We start from the raw sequence: 23199 nt of genomic DNA on the forward strand, positions 1-23199 counted from the left end.
TAAAGTAAAATAAAATGAAAAACAAGACCCCTGACTGTGGAGGTGATTGCCAGAGAGATGTAAATTAACTCAATATGGTTCCCAGTGCTGTCTAAAGCTCAAACATGGAGAAGAAATGGAGAAGAGTTAGGAGTCTGCTGCTCCTCATTTAATACAATTTGATATTTTTGAATATGAAGATTTAGGGCTAGAGAAATGGCTCAGTCAATAAACTGTCCTTATTGTAAGCATGAGAATTGAGTTGAATATTCCAAAGCCTGTGCTCTAAACACAACCATCAAACCTGGTGGTGCAGGTGAGTGATCTGAGCACTGGAGATGTGGAAACAGAGAGATCCCTGGGGCTCACTGGACAGACACCCAAATCTATCCAGCAGGTTCCAGCCAGTGAGAGACTGTGTCAAGAAAAGGTTGACAGTACCCGAGGATAACCTAAGGTTGTCCTGTGCCTTCCACATGCCTTGATCATGTACACTGATTTACAGTCACACAAACACCCACGCATGCATGCACATGTATATACGCTGTGAATGAGATATTTGTAGCAATCAAAATGTTCAAATATTCAGGGCTGGGAGTTTTGCTTAGTGGTAGTGCATGTATCTGATCAAGGCACTAGATCAAATGCCGGTACTCCTAAAACTATGAATATCTCCTTAGATATACAATGCAAATACTGTATGTAGCATCGTAGGTATGGATAATGAATGGAATAAGATGTGTTCCCATAGCAACTCTGAGACAGTGAGGAGAATACGTTATGAAGTCTCGGATATGAATAATGCAACAAAAAAGCCAAGGAAATAAAGGACCATTCCACAAAGGAAGATAATGGTGCCTGGGCACCTTGAAAGACTGCTACTGTGACTTAGATGAGATTCCCTGGTATGGTTGCAATCTGCCATATCATTTCCCAAAGTCTCCTATGTTAAAACACTGATAGAACACCCCAGCCAAACCCCTGTTTCTTACCTCTTGGGTGAGTCAGGGTCAAAGCAAGTCTTTCGGACATCAGTCACTTCCGGATCGCAGCAGTCTCCATCATCGAAGTCATTCAGCATGTTGTTGCACTCCACGTGACAGAGGCCATCCCTGCGATTCCAGGAGTAGCAGCGTCCCTGCAGGCGGCAATCGCCCCCATCGAAGCCGGTGAGTGGATGCTCACACTCAGGGTCACAGTGGTCATTGCCAATCTTGCTGGGCTCACAATTAACAAGCACAACCCGGTGGCGCAGGGTGGAGTTGTGGACCCGGTGGACACTCAGCTGCCAGCTGATATTGTAGCGGCTGAAGGCCTGGTTGAGGGCCTCATGCTGACGGCGGATCTGATGATCACTCACAATGGGATGCAGACCCTCATCATCATAGATGTTTACCACCTGGTAGCGGATCACTTTCTCTCTGCGAAGGGGCCCATGCTTATTGTACTGGGAGATGAGTTCCACATTGTCACAAGCTGTTTGCCCACAAGGTGGGGGCTGTAAAGGTGACAGAATCTCAGGCTGTGACTCAGAGTCCTGGAGAACCTCCAGCCGGGGATATAATTCATCTCTAAATGGAGCCCACTGTTCCATCAGAGGATCGAAAGTGGCTGTCAGAATCAGGGTGGTCAACTCATCTGCTGCACTTGGATGCAGGGGACTGTGCTGGAGGTGGGTTTGTGAAAGGGCAGTTGACCAGATGACCAGTGTGCCCAGGTAACCACGAAAATAATGTCCATCCTCGGAGCTGTCCCCTCCCAGGAGTAAAGAGCGGCAAGACGCCATGAAAGGGCTATTCAGTGGACCAAACTGGTCACGACTACTAGCCACTCGAGTGCCATCCACATACAGAGCTGTATGCTGTCCATCATAAGTGGCAGCTACATGAGTCCACGTGCCTGGCTGGTAACGGCTGTGGCCAGTTACAATAGTGGCTTTCTTCATCCGGTCAGTTCGGAGGGAAAAGAAGAAGCGAGCATCTCTCCACCCCTTGTCCTTCCCTGAGTGGATCCCCAGGGCCCAGCCCTTGTCATTGACAGTGTGGGAGCAGTTATCAAACACACCTGGGAAAGAAGAAAGAGTTGAAGGGAGAAAGACCAGATACAAAGGGAGTGGAGAAAGGGAGAGGAAAGGCTGTGTAAATAGCAAGAATGTAGGTTTTCAGTTCCCCACATTGACTAACTCTCTGTACTCCCATATTAAATATTCTGACAGTATGTGTTCACCAAGGAGGGAAAAAAAGATGCCATTCAATTAAATTCATTCTGGTAGTTAAAAAGTAACCAAGATAGGCATCTACCACAAATGATGGCAACCCTGTGCTGGAAATATTCTTTATGCTCATGGAGTTTGCTCACACTCAGGGTCACAGTGGTCATTGCCAATCTTGCTGGGCTCACAATTAACAAGCACAACCCGGTGGCGCAGGGTGGAGTTGTGGACCCGGTGGACACTCAGCTGCCAGCTGATATTGTATCGGCTGAAGGCCTGGTTGAGGGCCTTCCTTTCCTGAAAGCCTGCCTTATGTCACTGACTTTTCTTACTTCATCTTTACATTTCTTCAGAAGCCAGGAGGGAAACCATATAGTTTCTGAGACCAAATAGTATCATTCGTTTTCTCTTTTGAATGTTAAAATGTTTCTTGTGAGGGACATAAGGAACTTGTAACATCCAGACACCACCTTATTCCTCCAAGTTCCGCCCTTGGAAGCCCCAGCGTTCCATTTTGATTGATTCCCCATCTCTTGCTGAGTAAATTCTCTCATACACTCTGAGGCAGTGGGTCTCAACCTGTGTGTCGTGACTCCTTTGGCAAACCTCTATCTCCAAAAAATACTTACTTTGCAATTCATAACCACAGCAAAGTTCCAGATATGAAGTAGCAATGCAAATAATTTTATGATTGGGATGGAACCCAACACACCATGAGGANCTGTCTTAAAGGGTTGCAGCGTTAGGAAGGTTGAGAACCACTGAGCTAAGGAGCATTTGAATCTGTAAACCACAGGAAACCCTTCACTTCCATGGAAACATTCTGCGTGATAAGTATTTCTTGCATTGATGAATGATTGATAGTGGGTCTACAGAGCTGGTGCCTATAAAATAAGAGTTGTTCTCTCTGGGAAGTTAGACAATAATTTTATCTATTCCCTGAATTCTTGTCTAGTCTAAGCCAACAACATTTGTTGATGGGATGAGGAGGGTGGATTTATGAGCAGAAGGTTCCTCATTCGTTTTTTTCTTTTTCCTTTTTGATTCATTCCTTGCTAACTTTACACAATATCTTTTTTAAAAATCATCCTTGCAGAACACCCCTTCTCGAGTCCAACTTGGGAGAGTGTGTTTTCTCTAAGCCATCACATTTTCATGGTAAGCAAATAACTTTTTTCTCATAAATGACAGAATAGCTCTCTTGTCCCTGACATAAACTAATAACTAAGCAATACAGCACCTTGTCAACTGAATGATGAAACTTCAAAGAATGATAATAATATGACAGAATAAAGAATATTAATTAAAATAACAATTAAAGCCTGAAGAAAAGGCAATGGCTTCCTACAGTGCAACTGCAGCTTGGCAGTCCTGGGTTTTCATTGTCATTGTTGTTTGGGGGCATTTACTTATTTATTTATTTTGCTTTGTTTTCTGTTCTTTTGCTGTTGCTTTTCACACACACACACACACACACACACATATATATATATATATATATTCCTTCTTTTTAGTTAATCTTTTTTTTTTTTTTTTTTACAATCCAAATTTTATTCCTCTCCTGGTCCACCCTTCAAAAACTACTTCTTCAGAAATCCTTGTGTCCTTGTGTCTAATGGATTTTCAAAAAGGAGACAGAGCTGCTCCCATCAATACTGTTTGCTGCTTCATGTTTTCTTCTAGGTTTTGAAAAGTACAGTACAGTATTATCTTAATTATCTCCAACCACTGACCTATGAACAAAAGTGCCACAGCATCTGATATGAGTACTATCGATACTGATAGTGCAGCTATATGCTGATTGAAAAACAAAAGAATTCAAAAGTCTATTCTAAAGGGCCACATACATGGGTATCTATGATCTCATATAGTTTTTAATAAGTGATTAACTAAATCTAGTTGTAGGTTTGAAGACTTCAATTTACTGTCCTTCGTACTCCAGTTCAATTAACAGCACAGTAATTATTTCTACTTTTTGTCTCACAGGAAGCTATAAAATTTTCACGTTACTAATTTTCAGTGTTTGCTTATTTCTGGAGCGTAAATTACACCCGCAGCACTAATTTTAAGTTGCTAATATGATGTCACTGCACATGGTATTCGGAAGAGAAGTGTGTATTTGGCTCTACTGAGCCAGTGGGAGCCAGATTCAGAAGTCCCAGACTAAAAAAGAAAGCAGTCCAAAGCAGCCAAAATGTCCCCCTCTTCCTCGGACTAAAGTAGACACAGCTGTGATGAGGTTTCTGTAATTTGAAGGGGGTAAATATTGCCTCCCATCCAGGTCTTGAGCATTTTCATGTCTACCTGTGCACCAGTTGTACCTGTGAATAGAATCTGTCTACTCCAAGCCTGCTCTTTATCATCCTTTAATTATAGGCTGAAACTATGGGGTAGCCTGGCACAGCTCTCTGCATGCCCTTAGGAAAGACAGTCAGCCAGGCTCACCTGGCTCCATTGAGCAGATATAAGACAAATTTTGTTTCACGGTAGAATAATGACAGAATACTGGGGACATGTCTCTTTCCTCCCAGTCTAGCACAGAGACTGTCAGAAGTAACAAAATTGAATCCAACACAATATACATGGTGAAACTCAGAGCTTGTGCAAGAGCGGGCTTTTATAACTTTGGATGTACATGTGATAGAAACAAGCACATTATAACTGGTTTTTATTCATCAAAGCCACATTCTTTGGAAGAACAGAGGGACCTGATCGTGAATATGATTTATTAAGTCACTCGGCAACAAACTGAACTCTGATAGCCCATGGTTAGAAAAATCAGATCAAATGATAGAACTCAAAAGATGGCAGTGGGATTGAAGCCAAACGTTCAAGTCACATCCTCTTAAAACTCAGACAGTGATTTTCCAGCTCTTCCTTCCAATTGCTTTCTGGCATTTATCAATGTTTACTAAATTTACATTTGGTTGAATGCTTTACATTATATTAAAACTGAGTGTTCAAGGACAGGACAATGTAAATTCAGAGAGTATATCTTGATCATTGTATTTGTGCTCTGAACTCCCAAAACTATTTAGAAGCTATGGTGATCTTGACAGAGAAATATCCTCAAGTGTGTCTTTAAGAAGAAAAGAGAAAACATTTTTATCCAATTCTCTATTAATTAATTACTAGCATTTGGAATTAATAGTCATTACCATCAGAGAAAATGTCCTTCTCTCAAACTAGCATATCCCCAGGGCAGGATAAAAAAATTCTAATACAATGCAACCCTCAGAGCCAAAGTGTGTAAATAACTGTTTAATTGGGACATTTTAAATGCAGTACCTATATACACATCTGTTTCTTTCAATTTTTTGGGTTTATGCTTGGGAGATCTGCTCCTTATACCAAGATGAAATAAAAGAAGTTTAAGCTCTCTTTTACGAAGGCTTTGCTGTGTTCTAACTATGGCTCATGTACCATCCCTATTAATATAGCACAAATATATGAGCCGAATTGGGATATCCTTCCCTGTGGACCAAAATCTGAACATTGGAAGATGGGAAAATTGATTCACAGCCTCACATCTACCAAGTGCCAGAAAGCAGAGACCAAGACTATTCAACCAAAACACCCATCTCGTTTCTACTAAAGTAAAATACTTCAAATAATTTTTTTTAATGTTATTGCTTGGGACCCAAAAGAGCTACATGGGCTGGTGAGTGTGGCATTAAGAGATTTAAAGATTGCTTTTAAAAAAAAAAAAAAAAAAAAAAACTGTGACTCCTGGGAAAATGCATACGCCTAAGGCCACACCTGGAAATAGTTTGGAGCAAATGACTAGCAAGGTCACAGGCCAGGACCTGCATTGACCAACAGCTTTGTTGAATATCTGATAACATTTCTAGGCAACCCACAGACTCTTTCGTGATATATAACAAGCAGCTACCAAGTCTTAAGAATCCTAAGGCGGGAGAGAATTGTTACATTGAATCAAGAGCAGTGGCCACAGAGAAGAGGGTTGAGGGAAGGCATTGTGAAGAATAGTTAGCTTGGAAGTGGTTTGACAGTAGCTTCTTCCATTATTTCATGATTAAATATGTAATAAATGAAAGAGGAGCCCAGCCTTGAGGAAACAACAAATAGCTGTCTCCATCTCTCTACTGCCAGTGGCTCGATTCCTTCTCTACAGATCTGCCTTCTCCCTCTTGGAGATGCTCTAGTCCTTCATTCTCCTGTATCTCCTCTATTAAGCATACTCCTACAACCATGCTCTTTCCTTAACAACACTCCCACTATAGTCCAAGAACCACAAATGACATCATATCCATCACAATATCTGAAATATCTCTCATCTATTGGGATGTCCTTCCAAAATTACCTCATGTTTCATCGTGTCTGGGATGTCCTTAATCTTGACCATCCTCACTGAAGTGGGTAGTGTGTTGAGCCTTGCTTTACTGCTACTGTTTTTTAACCTATTTATCTAGGCCTTTGGGGACTTTGCTGATAAAAGTTGGGTTTAGGTTAGACGTCTGTGATTCCCACAGGATCAAGAAATGATGGATTTTTATGCCTTTGCTGTATCTACTGTTACAGAAATATGAGTTGTGAGAGTCCTGACTGGCAGAGAGAGTACTCCCACCAGACTCTGGAGATCCCAATAACACTAAAGTTGAATGTGATGAACAGAAATGATCAAAGAACCAAAAGAGCTCAGGCATGACCCATACTATACAACTACAACTATTGACTTTCCCCAGTACGTTAGATGTGCTTTTCTATCATGAGCCACTTTCTTCTGAATGATGACACATGTGATTAAAAATTGTTTAGAGCTTTTCTTGGGCAAAGCCCTCCCCTGGAGGCTTCTTCATCCATGGCAGATTCTCACAGAAGAGTTCACTTAAGAGCAAGCCTGGGTAACAGGAGTGGGGAGGTAAGGTCTGGGCAGAAATGATGCTCTTGGCAAAAACACAGCTGTAGAACCTAACTTCCAAGAAAACCCCATGGCAAGGGTTTTCCTCTGTACCTCTGGGGGATTAAAATCAGGAGCAAGAGTTCTGGTTCTCGGAGAAGCTTCATCTGCTTCCAGGAAGGTAAGGTTTGGATCATCAAAACAGAAGAGTCACACACAGTGTCATCAACTCTGGGAACTGCAAAAAACATGCTGTATGGTGCAAGCTTGTTTTTAGGAGGAAAATGGAAAAGAACGGGGGAGGGGGACAGAGAGCAGGTTAGGTCATGATCATAAATCAGCCTGAGAGAAGGCAAGATCCTCTGGGTCTACCCCACACATGTATATGATGTCTTCTACAGAACTACTTACTCAACATCCAGCACCCCCCACTCACCACACACACACACACACACACACACACACACACACACACACACACACAGCAGAGAGATTGTGGAAGAGTAAAAAGGAGTAAAAAGAAAAGAGTAAAAAGAAAAAGGCTATCCATCAAAAAGCAGCAAAGCTGGCAGCCATGAACTCTATGAGCAGAAAGAGGAGTAGAAAGTGAAGAGAGACAATCCCAAGGAGGTGCTTTTCAACTGTTTCAGATAACTTTCTTTCAAGACAGGATCAGGCACAACCTTTCATCTCTGACTCCAACACTTTACAAATTACAGCCCCGACTTGAGGGGAGCCTCATGGGGACCACCTCCCCAGCGTCTTTCCAGCAAAAATGTCAGCCTCTCTTTACAGAACACTTTTCCTTTTGTCATGGTTTCGCCAGAGGCATAGATGATAGAAGCCAGGAGAGGGGGTTTCCCTGGCTCCCCACAGGCCACCCAGGCATGCAGTGGGAGTCTACCAGGCATGGAGAGAAGGTTGCTTTGAAATTGCCTAAGAAAGCATTGAAGGAAACAGTGGGACATAAGAATCTAAAGAAGAGCACAGCCTCAGAAAAAGTGACTCAAAGGTGATCCTAGAGAAAGTAGTTAGAGTGGGTCCTGGTGCTGTTTCAATACAGGTTAGCTGCTCTTGTGGTTAATCTTGTGACTTGGTGGAGACAGGGCAGCCCAGGGAGCTGAACTGAAATCAAACCCTCTGCTTATGCCTAGTATCTGCAGGCTTTAACCAGATATGAATACATGCAGATTTTGATTCAGTGTCATGCAAGCAGGACCTGCAGCTGTGCCTTCAAACAGACTTGCTGGTGATACCCAGATGTGGACCTCACTACCCCATGAGTAGCAGGACCCTGTGGTGGTTATTTCAGTAGCTGTGCCTGTTATTATCATGCTGGAAATGGAATCCTGGGCTGGCATGTGTTAGATAAGAGCTCAACCACTGAGCTATCCTTTTTGCTTCATCTATTTTTTCTGATGTTACTAGGGACCAAATATACAGTGCACATACTAAGAATACACTGAGCTACACCCTAGTCCCTGAATAGCAAGACTCCAAGTCAGAATAATCTGTTTAAGGATAAGCATTGATCAGTGCATAGGAACATTAAGGATGAAAATTTATCTAGAGATGATAATACAACTATGTAGGAAAGAAAGTAAGTAATCCACAGAAGCCAGAGAAGTTGCCATGATAGTCAAATTACAGTTGTAATGTGCCTTGGAAAAAATGACCAGAGCCTTCAGAATTTCCAGGGCATCCCTAGGACATCCCTACCCTATTTCAACAACCTTACATCTCCTCAGCAAGGCCTTGGAGACCCACAAATGACCAAGCATGGCCAGCCCAACAGTCAGCTGAAAACCAAAAGTTTGCTTAATATTTTGTTCTATGTGAAGGAGCAGGCTGTGAGGTTGAGCAACTGGATCAGGCAAACAATAATCCCATGACCCTGGACAATATGAGGTAGTCCTCCATATCTTAGTTTCCAAACCATAGGATGGAAATAACACAGTAGCACCAACTTATAGCATAAAAGAGATGAAACACACAAACACACACAGGAAAATTAAGAATGATTGACACCCATTAACATTAAGCAGTCAGTGGCCATATCTGCTGCTAACATCATCATTTTAGCACACAGAGGTCCATCTCTTCAACAAACTTACAAGCTCCTTGACAGCTGGCAACCCTACCTTATTCCCATTGTATCAACACCTTGCCCATGGTAGAAATAAGTAAGTCATTACAAGCTTGGATCCACTGGAGGTTTTTAGCAGAGTTGTCAAAGGCATCCTCCCAACTGAAAACATGTCACAGAGCAACTGTGTTTTCCCTAGTGAAAAAAAAAATATTTACTCTTCCTCCCTCTACAATTTACTCCCACAGAGGGAGCAGCTACTAAGCTGACCTAGCAGGGCTCTGCCCCCAAAGCCTGTGCCTATAAAGAGGCCTACTGACTCTCACCTCGCCTTACACTAACTACTGGGGATAACAACTTGTAAAGAGCCCTGCTGACCCTTGCTCCCGCTAACTCATCTGGGCAACTGGGCAACTTCCTCCAGACTCTACTTGACCAGGCATCATCTGTCATCTCAGTATATTTGAGCAATACTAAATTCTATTTTTCCTCACATGAGGTAATAACACAAGTTTAATAAGTATTGAAATGTTTTTTATGTGTAGTCTTTGCTACCAAGAAAGGATTGGGAGGGAAGGAGAAGGCAGTCTCTGGAGTAATTGAACACTTGAGAAGTGCTGTTTGCTTATTTATTTGCTTACTTATCTGTTTGCTTCTTGGCACATCATTTGGATCATTTCTAATTGCCTTCCAGAGCAAACAGTATAAAAGCTCCCGAGCCCTGATGAACTGTGCTGATCACTGTAGCTATGGAATTCCCTTAAGAGCTAGCCAGTGGCCAAGGGGACCACCCGGGCTTTACACAGTGAGCCTCTGTAGTGTGACAGGGGTGAAGCAGCCTGCTGTTTCTCATCAAAAGTTGAAAGCTGCCCTATCTTCTCACCTTAACAAAAACAAGACCTGCAGGACAGCAGAATATAAATCCCCAAGCGCAGAAGGCAAGAGATGATACCTGTGAAGGAGGCAGTCACACACCAGGGAGAGCCTGCAATTGGCCAAGTTGTCATCTTGACATGCTACCCTCCTATTAGTCCTATTAGTCCTCGGAAAGACACAGACACACAATGGCACCCTCACCAACAGACATTGCCTCTTTTCCAATCTTCTTCCACTTCCACCAAGATCTCCCTGAGAACTTTCTTTTCTAACGCCCTCAAAGCACAGATATTCCAATTTCCTACTGTTCAATTCCTCCATGGAGTAAATGACTGTGAGAAGCCTCTCAGAAGTTTGTTTAGCATTTCCTTTTAGGAGGGTCAGTGCACAGAATCGATATGACCCTGGGAAGTGTTTCAATAGTTTATACATACTCAGTGGTCCTGCAATATGCAGAAGTCCTGGATTAAAGCAAGCTTGGGGGAAGAGATGTTCACATTGAAAATGACCTACTACTTCTTGTTCTGTTAAGAAACTTTGCATAGGAGGTTTTCTTAAAGGAATACACTGTACTGCTCTTGTAGTAGAAATCATTTGCCCATTGGCTACTAGATTCATTCCATTTACACACGTGGCCTGTGCACATTTAATAACACCTAAATGTCCATGCTTTCACTATGCAGATACAAGTCACCTAAGAGGCCTCTGGTTTCCCAGAAGGAAGCACTGGAAGACAGCACACATAGGCCCCATATACGTGTTAAGCCACCCCTGGTCAAGTTCAGGCCAATGATACCCCAAGCTCTGTCCAAGGACTCAACAAGGCCACCAAATCCAAGGAGGGAATCTTGGCCCAAAGTACCTTTATCCCCAGGATCTATGCCATGAGCTAGATTATAAGGGGTGTAGGCATAGTCTATTGTACAATTATTTCAAATTATTAATGCACCTTGAAACAAACAATGTCTAAGTTAGACCACTGCTAAGGTTTAGGGTTATAATTATTCTGTGTGAAGTAGGAGTGTTTTGTTTTGTTTTGTTCTGTTTTCAGAAACAGCTATTGAGTGGTTACTTCATGTTCAATGCACTAGTGTGAGAGTGAATGGATAAATAAATTAAGCGAGAGTCCATCTATAAGTCTGCATTATATTCAATTAAAATCATTTCAAAGCCATACATAGTAGTGCAGCCTGTGTAGATGGGACATAGCAGCTCAGCCTATGGAGATGGACCCTTCACAGAGACAGAAAAGAGTGGCTCGAAAGAGAAGAGGGATGCCTTTGAGGCCGGAGCATTCAGGCTCAAACTTCATCTCTGTTCACAGCAGGTTGGAGACCTTGGTTCTGACTAGGATGGGTGCAGAGCTCTGTGCACACTAGCTATGTGGCCCTAGGCGCTGTCCTATTTCTTTCTGAGCTCTCAGCTCTTCATTTCCCTCTTCAAGCTACCCCAAGGAACTCTTGAGTGGAAATGTCTAAACTGACTGCTGTAGTGTGTGACACAAAGTCAGCGTCATGGACGTTGCCAAGGAAACCTCGCTATGAAAATCCCTTATGGTAATTGAGCCCACGTTTGCACACTTTACACTTCTGTTTATTTGTCTTCCGTGATTTCTCCATGTTTCTGCTATCACTCACTTTAGATTACTGGCTCTTTTACAATATGTCCCAAGTCTTGGATCTCTGTTAACACAGAATAAAATCTGTGTTTACCCTGGCAGCATCCTTTCTTAGCATCCTACCTAACATGCCTTCACCTCTCGCTTCTCATCAATAACTGTACTACCAGAATGTGTTTTCCTCCCCATGGAGTGAAATAGACTCCCCTAAACTAGTCTGTGACTCCCACGACCGCTGAGTCCCAAAGTTCCACCTGGTGGATCTCTTGGCACCACTGGGACATCTGACATTATTCTTCCCGTTTGCCCTCCACCACCACCCCGTTTCTGCACCTGCCAGTCCTGACTCCGGATACCTCTCACTGATACAGAGCTATTCACTCCCAAGAGGAAGATTATAATTGTAGGCATTGTGATTTTGTGTAAAGTGTAAAGTTTACCCTTGTGTTATTCAAATACTGATTTCTCTGTCCTCCTATCCTATTTCAATCTAGGCACAGAGTTGTGGGCATTGTGATGCTTACGTCAAGAATCTCCGTTCTTAAGTCTGTGTAAACAATGCTTACCATTTATTTTCTTCCTTGCCAATAAAAGCTGATTGCCCAATGGCTGGGCAGAAGAGAGAATAGGGCGGGACTTCCACCAGGCAGGGAAAGGGGGTAGGTGGAGGGAGAGAGCGCGCGAGGTGAAGGGGAAGCTTGAGCCTTAGGAGGAAGGAGGAAGGAGCTCATAGCGTTAGGTTGGAGAGTGGATGAGCCTAAATGATGGGGATTAAGATGGATTGCCTAGGTATTGAAGTGAGGGTTTAAAATAAATCGTGGTCTGTGTCAGTGTTGGGGAACTAGTTAGGATAAAGAAGTGTAGAGCCATATTAATTTACAGTATAGATTTAAATTAAAATTAACATGTATGAATGTTAAAATTTATAAATGTTAAAACTAACATTTATAAAAAGCCTGTCACCAGACTGTGAGCATCTTGTAGGCACAGCTCTTACTTATTCTTAACTCTCTAGAAGGGGTAATAATATCTGGTACTTTGCCTAATAGACGCTCAATAAATGTTGAACAAATGAATGGATGAATGGATGAATGAGCATGTATAATACCAAACTACTTGCATAATCTGCTTCGGATGTACAGAAAGTTCTTGAATAAAAGAGGAAAATGTACAGTTGTTGGCTAAGGGTGGAATGTCCAATCAGTGTTAAAGCTCTTTGATTTCACCTAGAATCAGTTGCCTGGACTTCCCAACTAGACATGAGTCACAACTACTGACCTTGCTCTCCCAACTGGTTGTCATGGCAATGCTTCAACTTGCCAATGCTCTGAAGCTTTGCTCGCAGTTGCTATAGTGTATGTCTGAGAAGAACCACTTTACCCCATCACTCACTTCTGAGTCATAGAGAAAACGGTTCCCGTTTGCCCTGAATTTTATTTCCTAACTGTTTTCTTTCCTTCTTCTTCTTCTTTTTTTAAGTAAGATTGTTTTAAAGCAGGTAGTAAACACGGGAAGTGAAGAATGTTGTTGTTTTGAGGGACACATATTTGGCAAAGAAATATTCTCTCTGGAAGGTACAGGGTGAGGGTGTGTGTGAGGTGAACAGAAACAGATTTGACAAGGCCCTGGAGTAACCTAGCTCCAGGGCCTCAAGGGCAGAATCATGAGATTTATGTACTTATTTGTGACATCAGGAACTCAAGCTCCTGCACATGCAGGGTGAATGGGCTCGGGATCCAAGTGAAGGTGTCGGTACACCCTCCTCCTTCTCCTCGCCGTCCTCTTCCTCCTTCCCCTTCCTCCTCGTCGAATAAGGTGTTTATTTGGTCTCTGCAAGGCCTGAACTAAACAGGAAAGAGATGGAGCCAGACCTCCTGGCATGCACATCCTGAATGAATCAGATGGCCAGCCCCAGAGGAACAAGGAAAGGTGCATGAGGGAGAAGGCAGGGAGTGAGGAAGGATGAAGTGTTGCTGGTTACAGGCAAATAGTTGCATTTGCCTCTCTGCCAGAGGTGAGTCCTACTTTTCACAGCTCTGACTCTGTTACTCCTAGCAACCTGTGCTCCATGCTAGGACCGACATCCAAAGTTTTCTGGAGTTTTCATCTCATCCTTGAGGACTGGGAGAGATCATGCCTCACAGAGGACTGAGGCTACTCCAATGCCACCTGGATCCAGAAGGCTCACTTGCCGTGATGCCTGTCTGAGACCAAACAGAGCCTACGAGAGCTCTTTCCATCAACAAGGTTAGGGGACAAAGAGAGAGCAGGCAATAGCATGCATCAGGTACTAAAGCAAAAGTGTGGTGAATGGGATGATCACCCTACCGCTCTCAGAGGAAATCCATCTGCCTCCAACCCACACTAGACTACTAGATGATTTCAGAGTCTCAAGTAGAAAGCTGTGAGTCAGATGCTGAGCCTTGACCAGACCAGGTTCAAGTGCCCAGCTAGCACAAAACCCTGAAAACATCATGGTACTGTAAGGGAGCCACATGAACTACATCTTCCTGCTTTCTCTCTTTTGTGATGCTTCAGAATCTAATGCCCCGTGATTTCTAAGTGGCCTAGCGTTCCCCAGAAACCTGTTGCTTAGAGCTTATCAGGTAGAGCACTATAGATAAGCATTTTTGTGGATCAAGTGGAATGAAGAAACAAGGCCAGAAGAACTGTAGAGGAAGCATGGCCTTCAGGATGAACACTCAACACCAACGCTCTGCAAACAATTACAGAGGAGCAAAGCCCAGCATGACACTTGCTTTGATAAAGTTTTATTGGAACACAGCCTACCAATGTGGTCGTGCATCAACCGTGGCAATGTGCACATACTAACGGCAGAGTTTAAGAGTTGCATCATGAGCTTTATATGACCTACAAAGCCTGAACTACTTAGCATCTGTTCTTTTGCAGAAAAAAAAAAATCTGTCACACACTGTCCTATGCTTATAAATCTGGAGTCCCGTAAGTGTGTGATGCTGCACGTGCAGCGGCAGCCACGGCAGCAGCAGCATCTAAGCTAAGAAACTTGTTACACATGCAGTCCCATGTGTCTCCAGAAAAATGGAATACAAATCCTCATTTGGGTAACAGAGTGGTTCAAGAGTAGATGCCCAGAGTAGGGTTAAATAGGAAAGATTTTATTCAATGAAAAAACTCTGAGCAAAAATATGGAAAGGGCTAGGAAAGGGCTGGGAGAACTATCACCCCATGATATTAACATGACCCTGGGAGAAAGAGAAAAGAAAGAAGCAGTCAAAGCATATTCTGGAAGACTTTTGATGATACCTGAGCCAGAACCGACCATGTTAGGTCTCCCTTTATCCTGGCCACTTCAGGGAGAGGTGCTCTCCATCCAAACATAGTCTTTGTCAATGGTGCCCATAGTCAATGAACCCCCTGTGTTGAATCCCTGCAAAACACACTCTCTTCGAATCTGCTGCTGGGTGTGCCCCAGATGACCTCTGTGCACACTGAAGCATGAGAAACAACTCTCTAGAGCAGCTCGTGGTGCACTTTGCCATTCAGCAACGAAGGGCCAGACCCATACATATTTTAGGCTTCTTGGGCTATACAGTCTCTGCCACAACCACTAAACTCTGTCATTCACCATGGAAGCAGCCACAGAGAACACATAATCAAATGAGTGTGGTGTGCCAGATCAAACTTCATTTACAGAAGCAGCTCTGGGGGTGATGCGGCTCATAGGCCATAATAGACCAGCCCTTGCTCTAGAGTTGTGGGAGTAAATAATTCAAACTTTGGCTCCTGTGAGACACGTAAGAGAAGGGGTGCTCCTAGGGAAGGCAGGTGGGCAACCTTGTGAGCAACAGTTTCCCTTGGGTGCTCTTCAGGCACACAGTAGGCAGCAATAGCACAGTTTCAAAGCCATTGCCCTGGATCCTCACAAAAAGTCCCCAGTCCCAGAAAGTTCTCCTCACCCCAGTGGGAATACAGCAGTCTAAATTTTGAGTTTATTCTACAAATATAATTTGTAGAATTATGAGATTCTAACATTATAGGAGGTATTTGGTGTGTGGGGGGTGACAAATATGGTTTGGAGTTTCATAGGACTTCTAGCGGGTGTTGACTTGATAGAAATAAGAGCCATGCCTAACTAATAAGGCAAGAAGCAATGTGCAATCCATAAAAGGCACACAAGAAGGTCTATAGAAAGTCTATAGAAGAGAGAGAGAGAGAGAGAGAGAGAGAGAGAGAGAGAGAGAGAGAGAGAGCCAATAGGGAGGCTCTAAGGAAGAGGAAACCACAGTGAGCTATGGAAACGTGACCATGATAGATCAAATTTACCTCTCAGACCAGCTAACATTCACATCGCTTCTGTGTTGAGCCACCAAGCCTCAAAGTGAAAACTCCAGTGCAAAAAAAGCTAAATTACAAGCATAAGGTATGTGTTTCCTTCACACAAACAATCGCATCTCCCTCTCACCTGAAACAGCAGGGCCACCCAGAGGAGACAAACATGGGCCCTCATACCAACAGCTCTGTGCCAGCTGGGTCACTATAGCATCACTGAATATTTGAGTCCTGATCCAGGAGGGGGATGTGGAGAGGAACAGGGTGATTCCTCAGGGTCTGATAAGGACAAACACTGTGATTTGACCATCACTGAGTATAGGGAAGCAGCCAAAGAGCAGGACAGAGAACCCTGCCTCTAGGGATCGATACTGATGCAGCTAGTCTGTGAGATCAAGGCGGCCACACTGAGGTCTCTTTACATCTATGCCATTGTGTGTTCTGCACAATTCTGTGTTCCCTGTGGTCAGAGCTCTTCACCCTGAAGCCTCATTCCATAGATGTCACTCACACAGAAAAGCTAGCAATAGTCTCTAAACAATGCCCTGATGGCAGCAGACTTGGGCTATCAGTAAAATCTAGGTAACAGTGTACATTTTTCTATTAAGTAAGCACAAATTTCAAGAGATATTCAACAGGGTTTACAGCTTAGAAAAATAACATAGAAGTTTTAGCACCATTGCCCAACTGATTTGGAATAGTGCCACTCAAATAAAAAGAAGAGATGAAACGTTTTAATGCAATAAATGGAACCTTTGGGCTTTTTCGACTACAGTTTTTATCTTGAGACCATATTGTCAAAAAAATAGCTACTTATAGCCATTCCCATTTTATAAATCATCAGAGTAAAGTCCTAAGGATTTGAAGTTAATATCTCTGCTAAGGAAAAGTTAGATTTAAATTAGAAATTAATTTAGTATGAATATCTCCTGATAAATACCTTTCATGTCACTGGTAAGTAAATAAGACTCACAGGCCAAATTTTGTGATGGGCACTTTAGGTACACGACTCTATAGGACCTCTCCTTATTTGTCTTTTGTTTGGGATTTTTTTCCTACTTTATTTCAAATAGAATCATATACATTCATATGTATGTAATCATATGTGTGTGTGAGTGTGTGTGTGTATATATATATATATATTTCCATTTAATTTTTGGTTTGATATAAACATAACTCAGAAAAAAGAAAGCTGACTAGATTGCCAGAGACACTTGTCTCAGTATGTGTGAGAGAAAGATTTGAGTCCATGTCTGTCTGTCCTGCCCACTTCCCCCAGAATCTACACTGGGACATGTAAAGCTTGAACACTCAGAGGACCGACCCAAACTCACCTTCATGTCAAGGACAGTTTCTCAGACATCTTTGTGTTCCCCTCAATGACTTGCCACACTTTGCACGGCAAGGCACTCAATAAATATTTGTTGGATGAAGAATTCTGGGCTTGGGTTCCAGCTTACCATGGATTTAATGACTCAGTGTCCTGCAGAGCAGGTGGTTACTCAGCTGGGCGACTTCAGGGAACATTTGAAATCAATTACGGGTGCAGAGGAACCTGTTAAAATGTCCTCTTTTGTGTATGCTGGGGTTGACGGGGAGGAACGGAAGTTGAAGTGGTAGGAAAGGCTCAAATGCTTTCAGGGTTATGCACTGGACCTTAAAGTGTCTACACCAGAACAGGACAGAAATTGGCTTATTGAAACACTAAATTCTAATGACCCAACCTAATGGGATCCTGACCTCAAGCTACTCCTAGCTTGCCACATAGCCTCAAAGTGCCAGACCTTTGACTGGCTACCTTTGTGAAGAACCCCACCAGGGGGCAGGCCTCTCTCTGTTGCCACCAGTCTGCTCCAACTCTGGGGAAACAGGCAACTTAAAGTGTGTTCTACCTTTTAGAAAGCCCAGAGGATGACCAGAAGACCCCCCACACACACACACACACCTGAAGCTTGTGTACCCTGCATTGCCCTCAATCCTCAATAAAAAAGCATTCTTGCAACTCATTCTGGAGTCTGACTTGTTTCAGAAGAATTTGGGAACTTAGAGTGCAGGGAGAGGGTAATTCTAGCTGATTTTGTTTTCTTCAGTGCTTGCTAGAGCTACAAGTTAGTCACAACTCAAAAAAAAAAAAAAAAAAAAAAAAAAAAAAAAAAGCAAGCCGCTTTAGCTATCCAGACGGGCCTTTCAAAAAAGGAAAAAGGCATATGAAGTGGACCCTGAGGGATGCCTACCAACAACATTTTGGGAGAAGGTGATTAAATTACAGCCCAGAGGCTGGGACAGGACAGCCCTCAAGGAAACTAGAGACATTCCCAACTTTGTGGCTTCCCTTGTCTCGTGTGCATGAGACAACACTGCCACCTAGTGTCCAGTGTTAAAACTATTCCCTAAGGTCCCATAACTGTGGGTAGGGGCTTCTGCTACGACTGGTATTGACTAAATTGTTTGAGGTCTCTGCTAAGGAAAACTACCCCAAGCATGGCAGGTAGAGGACTTGGAAGCTGATTCGAGTTAAGTAGGCGGAACCTGAGGTTTGAAATCTATTGACAAAGTGAGAGCCAAGTCTTGGCCCACCCTCAGAGGGGCAACAGAAGTGCAGCTACAGGCTTGTGTGTTACTCCCAGCAACTTGACTCCACCTTGTCACTCTGTGTAACTCAAGTCCCACCATACTAGGAACGGATGTACACCATCTTGAGAGCCCATGCCAGCAGAAGAAAGGAAGATGGATGGTTGAGCACTGTAAAGTTGTGCAAAGAGAGTCAAGTCACTCGAAGTAGAGGCTCTTATCACTGGCAGCTTGATTTTGGTAACCTCATGATCCTTAGCCAGGCTCTTCACCAGGGAAATACCAGCAGCAGAGACAATGGGTAGACATGGATGCTCAATCTGAAACAGTCCACTTGCTGAGCCCAACGAATTGAGGCCTTGCTGTCAATCCCTGCCCCCATGGGCTTTTAACCTCCCTTGATAATTTGGGCTGAGCACAAGTCTGAAGGAAGATAGAGGGTAGAACAGGGGGGAAAGAGGCTTGGTCTTCATCTGCTTTCCACCTCTTAGAAGCAGACCTAAAAGGGAAATCCCAGAACACTGCAGGAGACACTTGCATTTGAGGGAAAGAAACCTGAGAAGGTAAATTGCTAAAAATGATTTCCTGCCCAATTATACATGCTTCGAGAGGAGAGGAGGGTTTGGATGGGCACTGGAAGATCTGAATGTGTGCTGTGGCAGTATGGAGACAGTGGCTGGTGACAGGCAAGGCAGGGAGGTACGTAGATCTGAGGATGAGCTTGCCAGAAGTGAAGCAAAGAATAGGGGACTGCAACAGGGAGGTGAGACAGAAGGACTGGAGAGGTAAAGGACCGAGGTCAGGTGCTATGTTCCTGTATTCCAGGATTGGACTTTAATAACCCCAAGCAATAATCTCCCACATATATTCCGGTTGGATTGTCCCCTTAGGCTTCCTAGCCAAGAAACGGTTCCCAGGTCTCTCTGTTGCTACTGCAGGAGGAAGCATAGGCAGATCTGTGTGGGTCTCAAGCGAGACTGAGAGCTCGCAGGCTCCCTGGCAGATGGGCACTAGGAAGCCAGACTAGGCAGCACGAAGATGTCATCTGGGGGAAACTGTGAAGCTGCCAACTCCGATCAGATAATCATCTCATTATTTCTTCCATTTTGGCCCCAGAATAAGGGTTTCCTTCTCCTCTTTCTCTGCCCCATCTAGCTTACAGCCTGGCCCCTTCTCTCACGCCCTCTCCCACCCAAAACTAAAATAAAGCAAAGCCACATGACTGGAGAGTGCTCAGTGTCTGGGAATCCCAGATTCCAAACGAGAAATCACAGCCAAAGAGGGGGAGACACAGTGTCCACAAGGATGTTCCAGCGACACCCCACTGGAAGAGGCTCCTTCCCTCCAGATTTCTTTGCCTAGTCTGCAACTTATTTGGAGGCACTCAGAAACCTGAATGGGTTTTGTTGTTCTTTTGCTTTGGGTTGGGTTTGTGGGGAGGGGTGATTGGTTGGTTGGCTGGTTGGTTGGTTGGTTGGTTTGGTTTTTGTTTGTTTGTTGAGGAGATATCAAATGATTCATGAACTCCTACTTTGTTCTCCCCACCCCCAAGCCGGTCTCTGACATGTCACTCATTGCCTCAGTTTCTCCAACAATGTAATGGAACTGACGAACAGGAAAGGGTGTGTGGATAATCCAGATTGGTACCATTAATTTTTCTGATAAGTATTTGATTGTTTTTTAGTTAATGCATAAAGTAACTTGGTCTCCTTATGGCATTCTTCTGCATATTTGTCCCCACTCTTTTTTTTTTTTTTTTGGTGGGGTGTCTAAATGAATAAGGAGACCCCACGGGGTGAAATATCCTTTCCTCACCCTTGCCTGAAATCGACCTCTCCAGATAGGAAAAGAAAATCAACGGCTCCAAACCTGGCTCTTCTTTTTGTCATTCTAGGTGTCTCTGTTAATCAAAATAAACACAGGTAACAAGCCCAAATAAATGCCTCCTCTGATTAACCTTATAGAGTTAGCTGTGTTAAACATGCTCTCCTATTTAGGTCTTCCTAACGACAGCCAGAGCTAGAAGCCAGAATCCTGGTCTGCGAATGTCCACCTTTTCCAGCAGATTTGTTGAGGTCAAGAGAACGGGATTGAGGGTCTAGAACAGGTGCTACCTGTCTTCCTAGTTTCCGGTGGCAGCCTGTTCCCTTGCTGTTTGGACCCAATTGGTCATTATTCACTGCTACCATCCTTGGACTGCCGTCTGCTTTTCAGAGGTGCCATGCTAGACTATGAGAAGCAGTGTGACCCCCCCACCCCCCCTCTTGACAAAGAGTACAAGTCTGTTCCCTTTAAAAAGGGAAAAGATCTTAACGGAGGTCTCCTAAAGTACAAGCACAATGTATAGAACTCTGAGAAAATCGATATTGATAATGATGCCTCAGGTAGGAGTCATTTTCCCTTTGATGGTGCCTACACTACTTCTGCACTGATAAATAACCCCCCCACACACACACACAGCCCCTCTGGCTAAGCCTTCTTGGCTTTCCTGCTTTAGGCTGTTCCCCCTGCCTGTTCTCTATGTACCCACAACAGAAATGGAGCCGACCACACCCCTCGGGACCCGAGAAAACCCAGGAGTAGGATAGGACATTACCTGCAATGATGGCTGGGTTGCTCTGTCCTCCCTCTGGTCTCACCCAGGCTTCCACTGTGAACGCCTCCCGAGGAATCTCAGCCAGCACTTCTGGACGCAGCAACAGCCGCTCCCTCTTCCCAGAGAAATACAGTACAGGCAATCCTCCTTGGGAGTTAAAGGTCTCTACTCTCCGGGCAGAGGCCCCTCCACCATTTTGGATGGTGCCCTCCAATGGACTGTCACTATCTCCATGCTTAAGTGGGTCTTTAGGCCAAAGCTGGAAATCTTGAGGGGTATTCGGGGGATCTCCAGTCATGTCTTCTGCCTGCCTCTTCTGCACTTGGCGAGGAAGCCTAGACTTGGACTGGCCCTTCCTCTGGGTCTCTGCTGTGGGCCCCTTCTGATATGCGAAGGTAGCAATGGTGGAGACAGCAATTTCTGAGCTTCCCCGAATCACAGGCTCACCTAGAGCCTCCTTAGATCCTCCCTCGCCAAGATAAGTGTCATCATTTCTCAGCAGCTGCGATTGCCCAATAGGACCATCCCCTACCCACGGGGCAGCTGGCTGCTGAGACTCTCTCCTTGCTCCTGCTGGGTTTTCAGTCAGGTCTCGGGGAATACCACTCGGAGCCTGTCTCTTTGGGCTTCGCTGACTCCATTCTGTATACGGGGTTTGCTGCTGTGTCCCCACAGGATAGGACCTTGGGTAGTTTTCGAGGCGGCTTGGGTAGACCCCAAAGAGATGGTGCTGTGGAGCAGTCCTGGGTCTTCGAATCTTGTACCCCAGCCAACAGCGTTCCCCTTCCAACAGCACCTGGTTCAGGTGTTCCTTCTGGGCCAGGAATTTCTTGCGTGTCCAGCCCTGCTCTGAGTTGGTGGTACTGAGTGCCCACCCAGCCAGGACCACCAGGCTTATTCTCAGGACCTTCCAACACATCATATCTCCCTCAGCTTGTTCCTTAGAACCCGAAGTCAGCTTCTTGGTGCCACACAAGAATAGTGAGAAGAAGGAAAGACAACCAGCAATGGAATTGAAGTCACCAGGGAAATTGATTCACAAGCCAAACTTTCTCAAGTGGCCCCAGAAGAATGCCTCTCCTGGCTACCTGTCCTGGGGATTCAGCCAACCCCAGTGGCTTCTGTAACTTTTGGCTTCTCTTGCCTTCTTCTGTGACCTCTCTTGCTTGATTTCAGTCCTTCAGAATGAAGTTAAGTGTTCTTACTTTGAATCTCCACCCAGAGACCTCAGGTTTCCTTTTCTTCCTTCAGTAACTCCTCCCCTCACTGATAAGAGAAGAGAGTATGTGACTTAAGCCAAATTCTCTGAGATACATGCCACCCCAGCTAATCATTCAAAAGAACCTTATTCTCTACTGATCTCTTCTGTGTCATCTTCCTTTCCCTAGGAGTTAGAATCTCTGTTTAGAGCCCATCACCCACAATACACTCAACTTAAAGTAAATTGCTAGGGAAAAAAACAAACAAACAAACAAAACCAAAAAAAAAAAAACCTTTTAGGCTGAAACAAAATTTGATGCTTATTCTATAAAATAAAATAAAATAAAATAAAATAAAATAAAATAAAATAGCAAAAATAATCTGGGGACACAAAGATCCAGAGAGGTACCTAACCTTCTCTCCTCAGTGGTCCTCAGCCAGGTGTCCATTCAGCTTCCAGTCTGCCACGATAGGTGAGCACTCCTGCAGCGTGGCACTCAGGGTTGTTGACTATTGAAGAGAGTGTTTTAATTCCTGTCCAACTTGTTGGTATGCTGCAAGTCTCTGTAAAGTTCTCTGGCTGCCAGTCTGCTGCTCTCCTGATCAAATGAGTCTGGGAGCCCTTGTTTTCACCTTTGGAGAGGCTGGTGGGTCCCTAAAGATGGATAAAAAGACCAATATGAATGGCATAGACATCAAGGGACCTGTTCCCTCTGATCTCTCCTGCTCTCTCTCTCTCTCTCTCTCTCTCTCTCTCTCTCTCTCTCTCTCTCTCTCTCTCTCTCTGCCTATATTTATCTCCTTGGGTTTTTCTTTTTTTTATTTAAAGACAATGATGATGTCAAAGCTAATAAGTTTGGTACACCACTCCTCCTACTCCCTGTCCCCC

At 44.1% G+C, this 23199-nt stretch overlaps 1 protein-coding gene across 1 annotated transcript in view; it reads right to left on the reverse strand.

Moving 5' to 3' along the window:
* Pappa2 (pappalysin 2) overlaps positions 1-22179 on the reverse strand; it is a 235288-nt gene extending 213109 nt beyond the window's left edge. Inside the window, exons 1-2 of the mRNA XM_021175322.2 lie at positions 21111-22179; positions 972-2043 (exon numbers count right to left, since the gene is read on the reverse strand). Coding sequence (XP_021030981.1) covers positions 972-2043; positions 21111-22032 — 1994 coding nt within the window. The 5' untranslated portion in view covers positions 22033-22179. The remainder of the gene's footprint in view (positions 1-971; positions 2044-21110) is intronic.
* Positions 22180-23199: the final 1020 nt, after the last annotated feature.

Source organism: Mus caroli, chromosome 1 (assembly GCF_900094665.2).
Source record: "Mus caroli chromosome 1, CAROLI_EIJ_v1.1, whole genome shotgun sequence".
NCBI classification, from domain to species: Eukaryota; Metazoa; Chordata; class Mammalia; order Rodentia; family Muridae; genus Mus; species Mus caroli.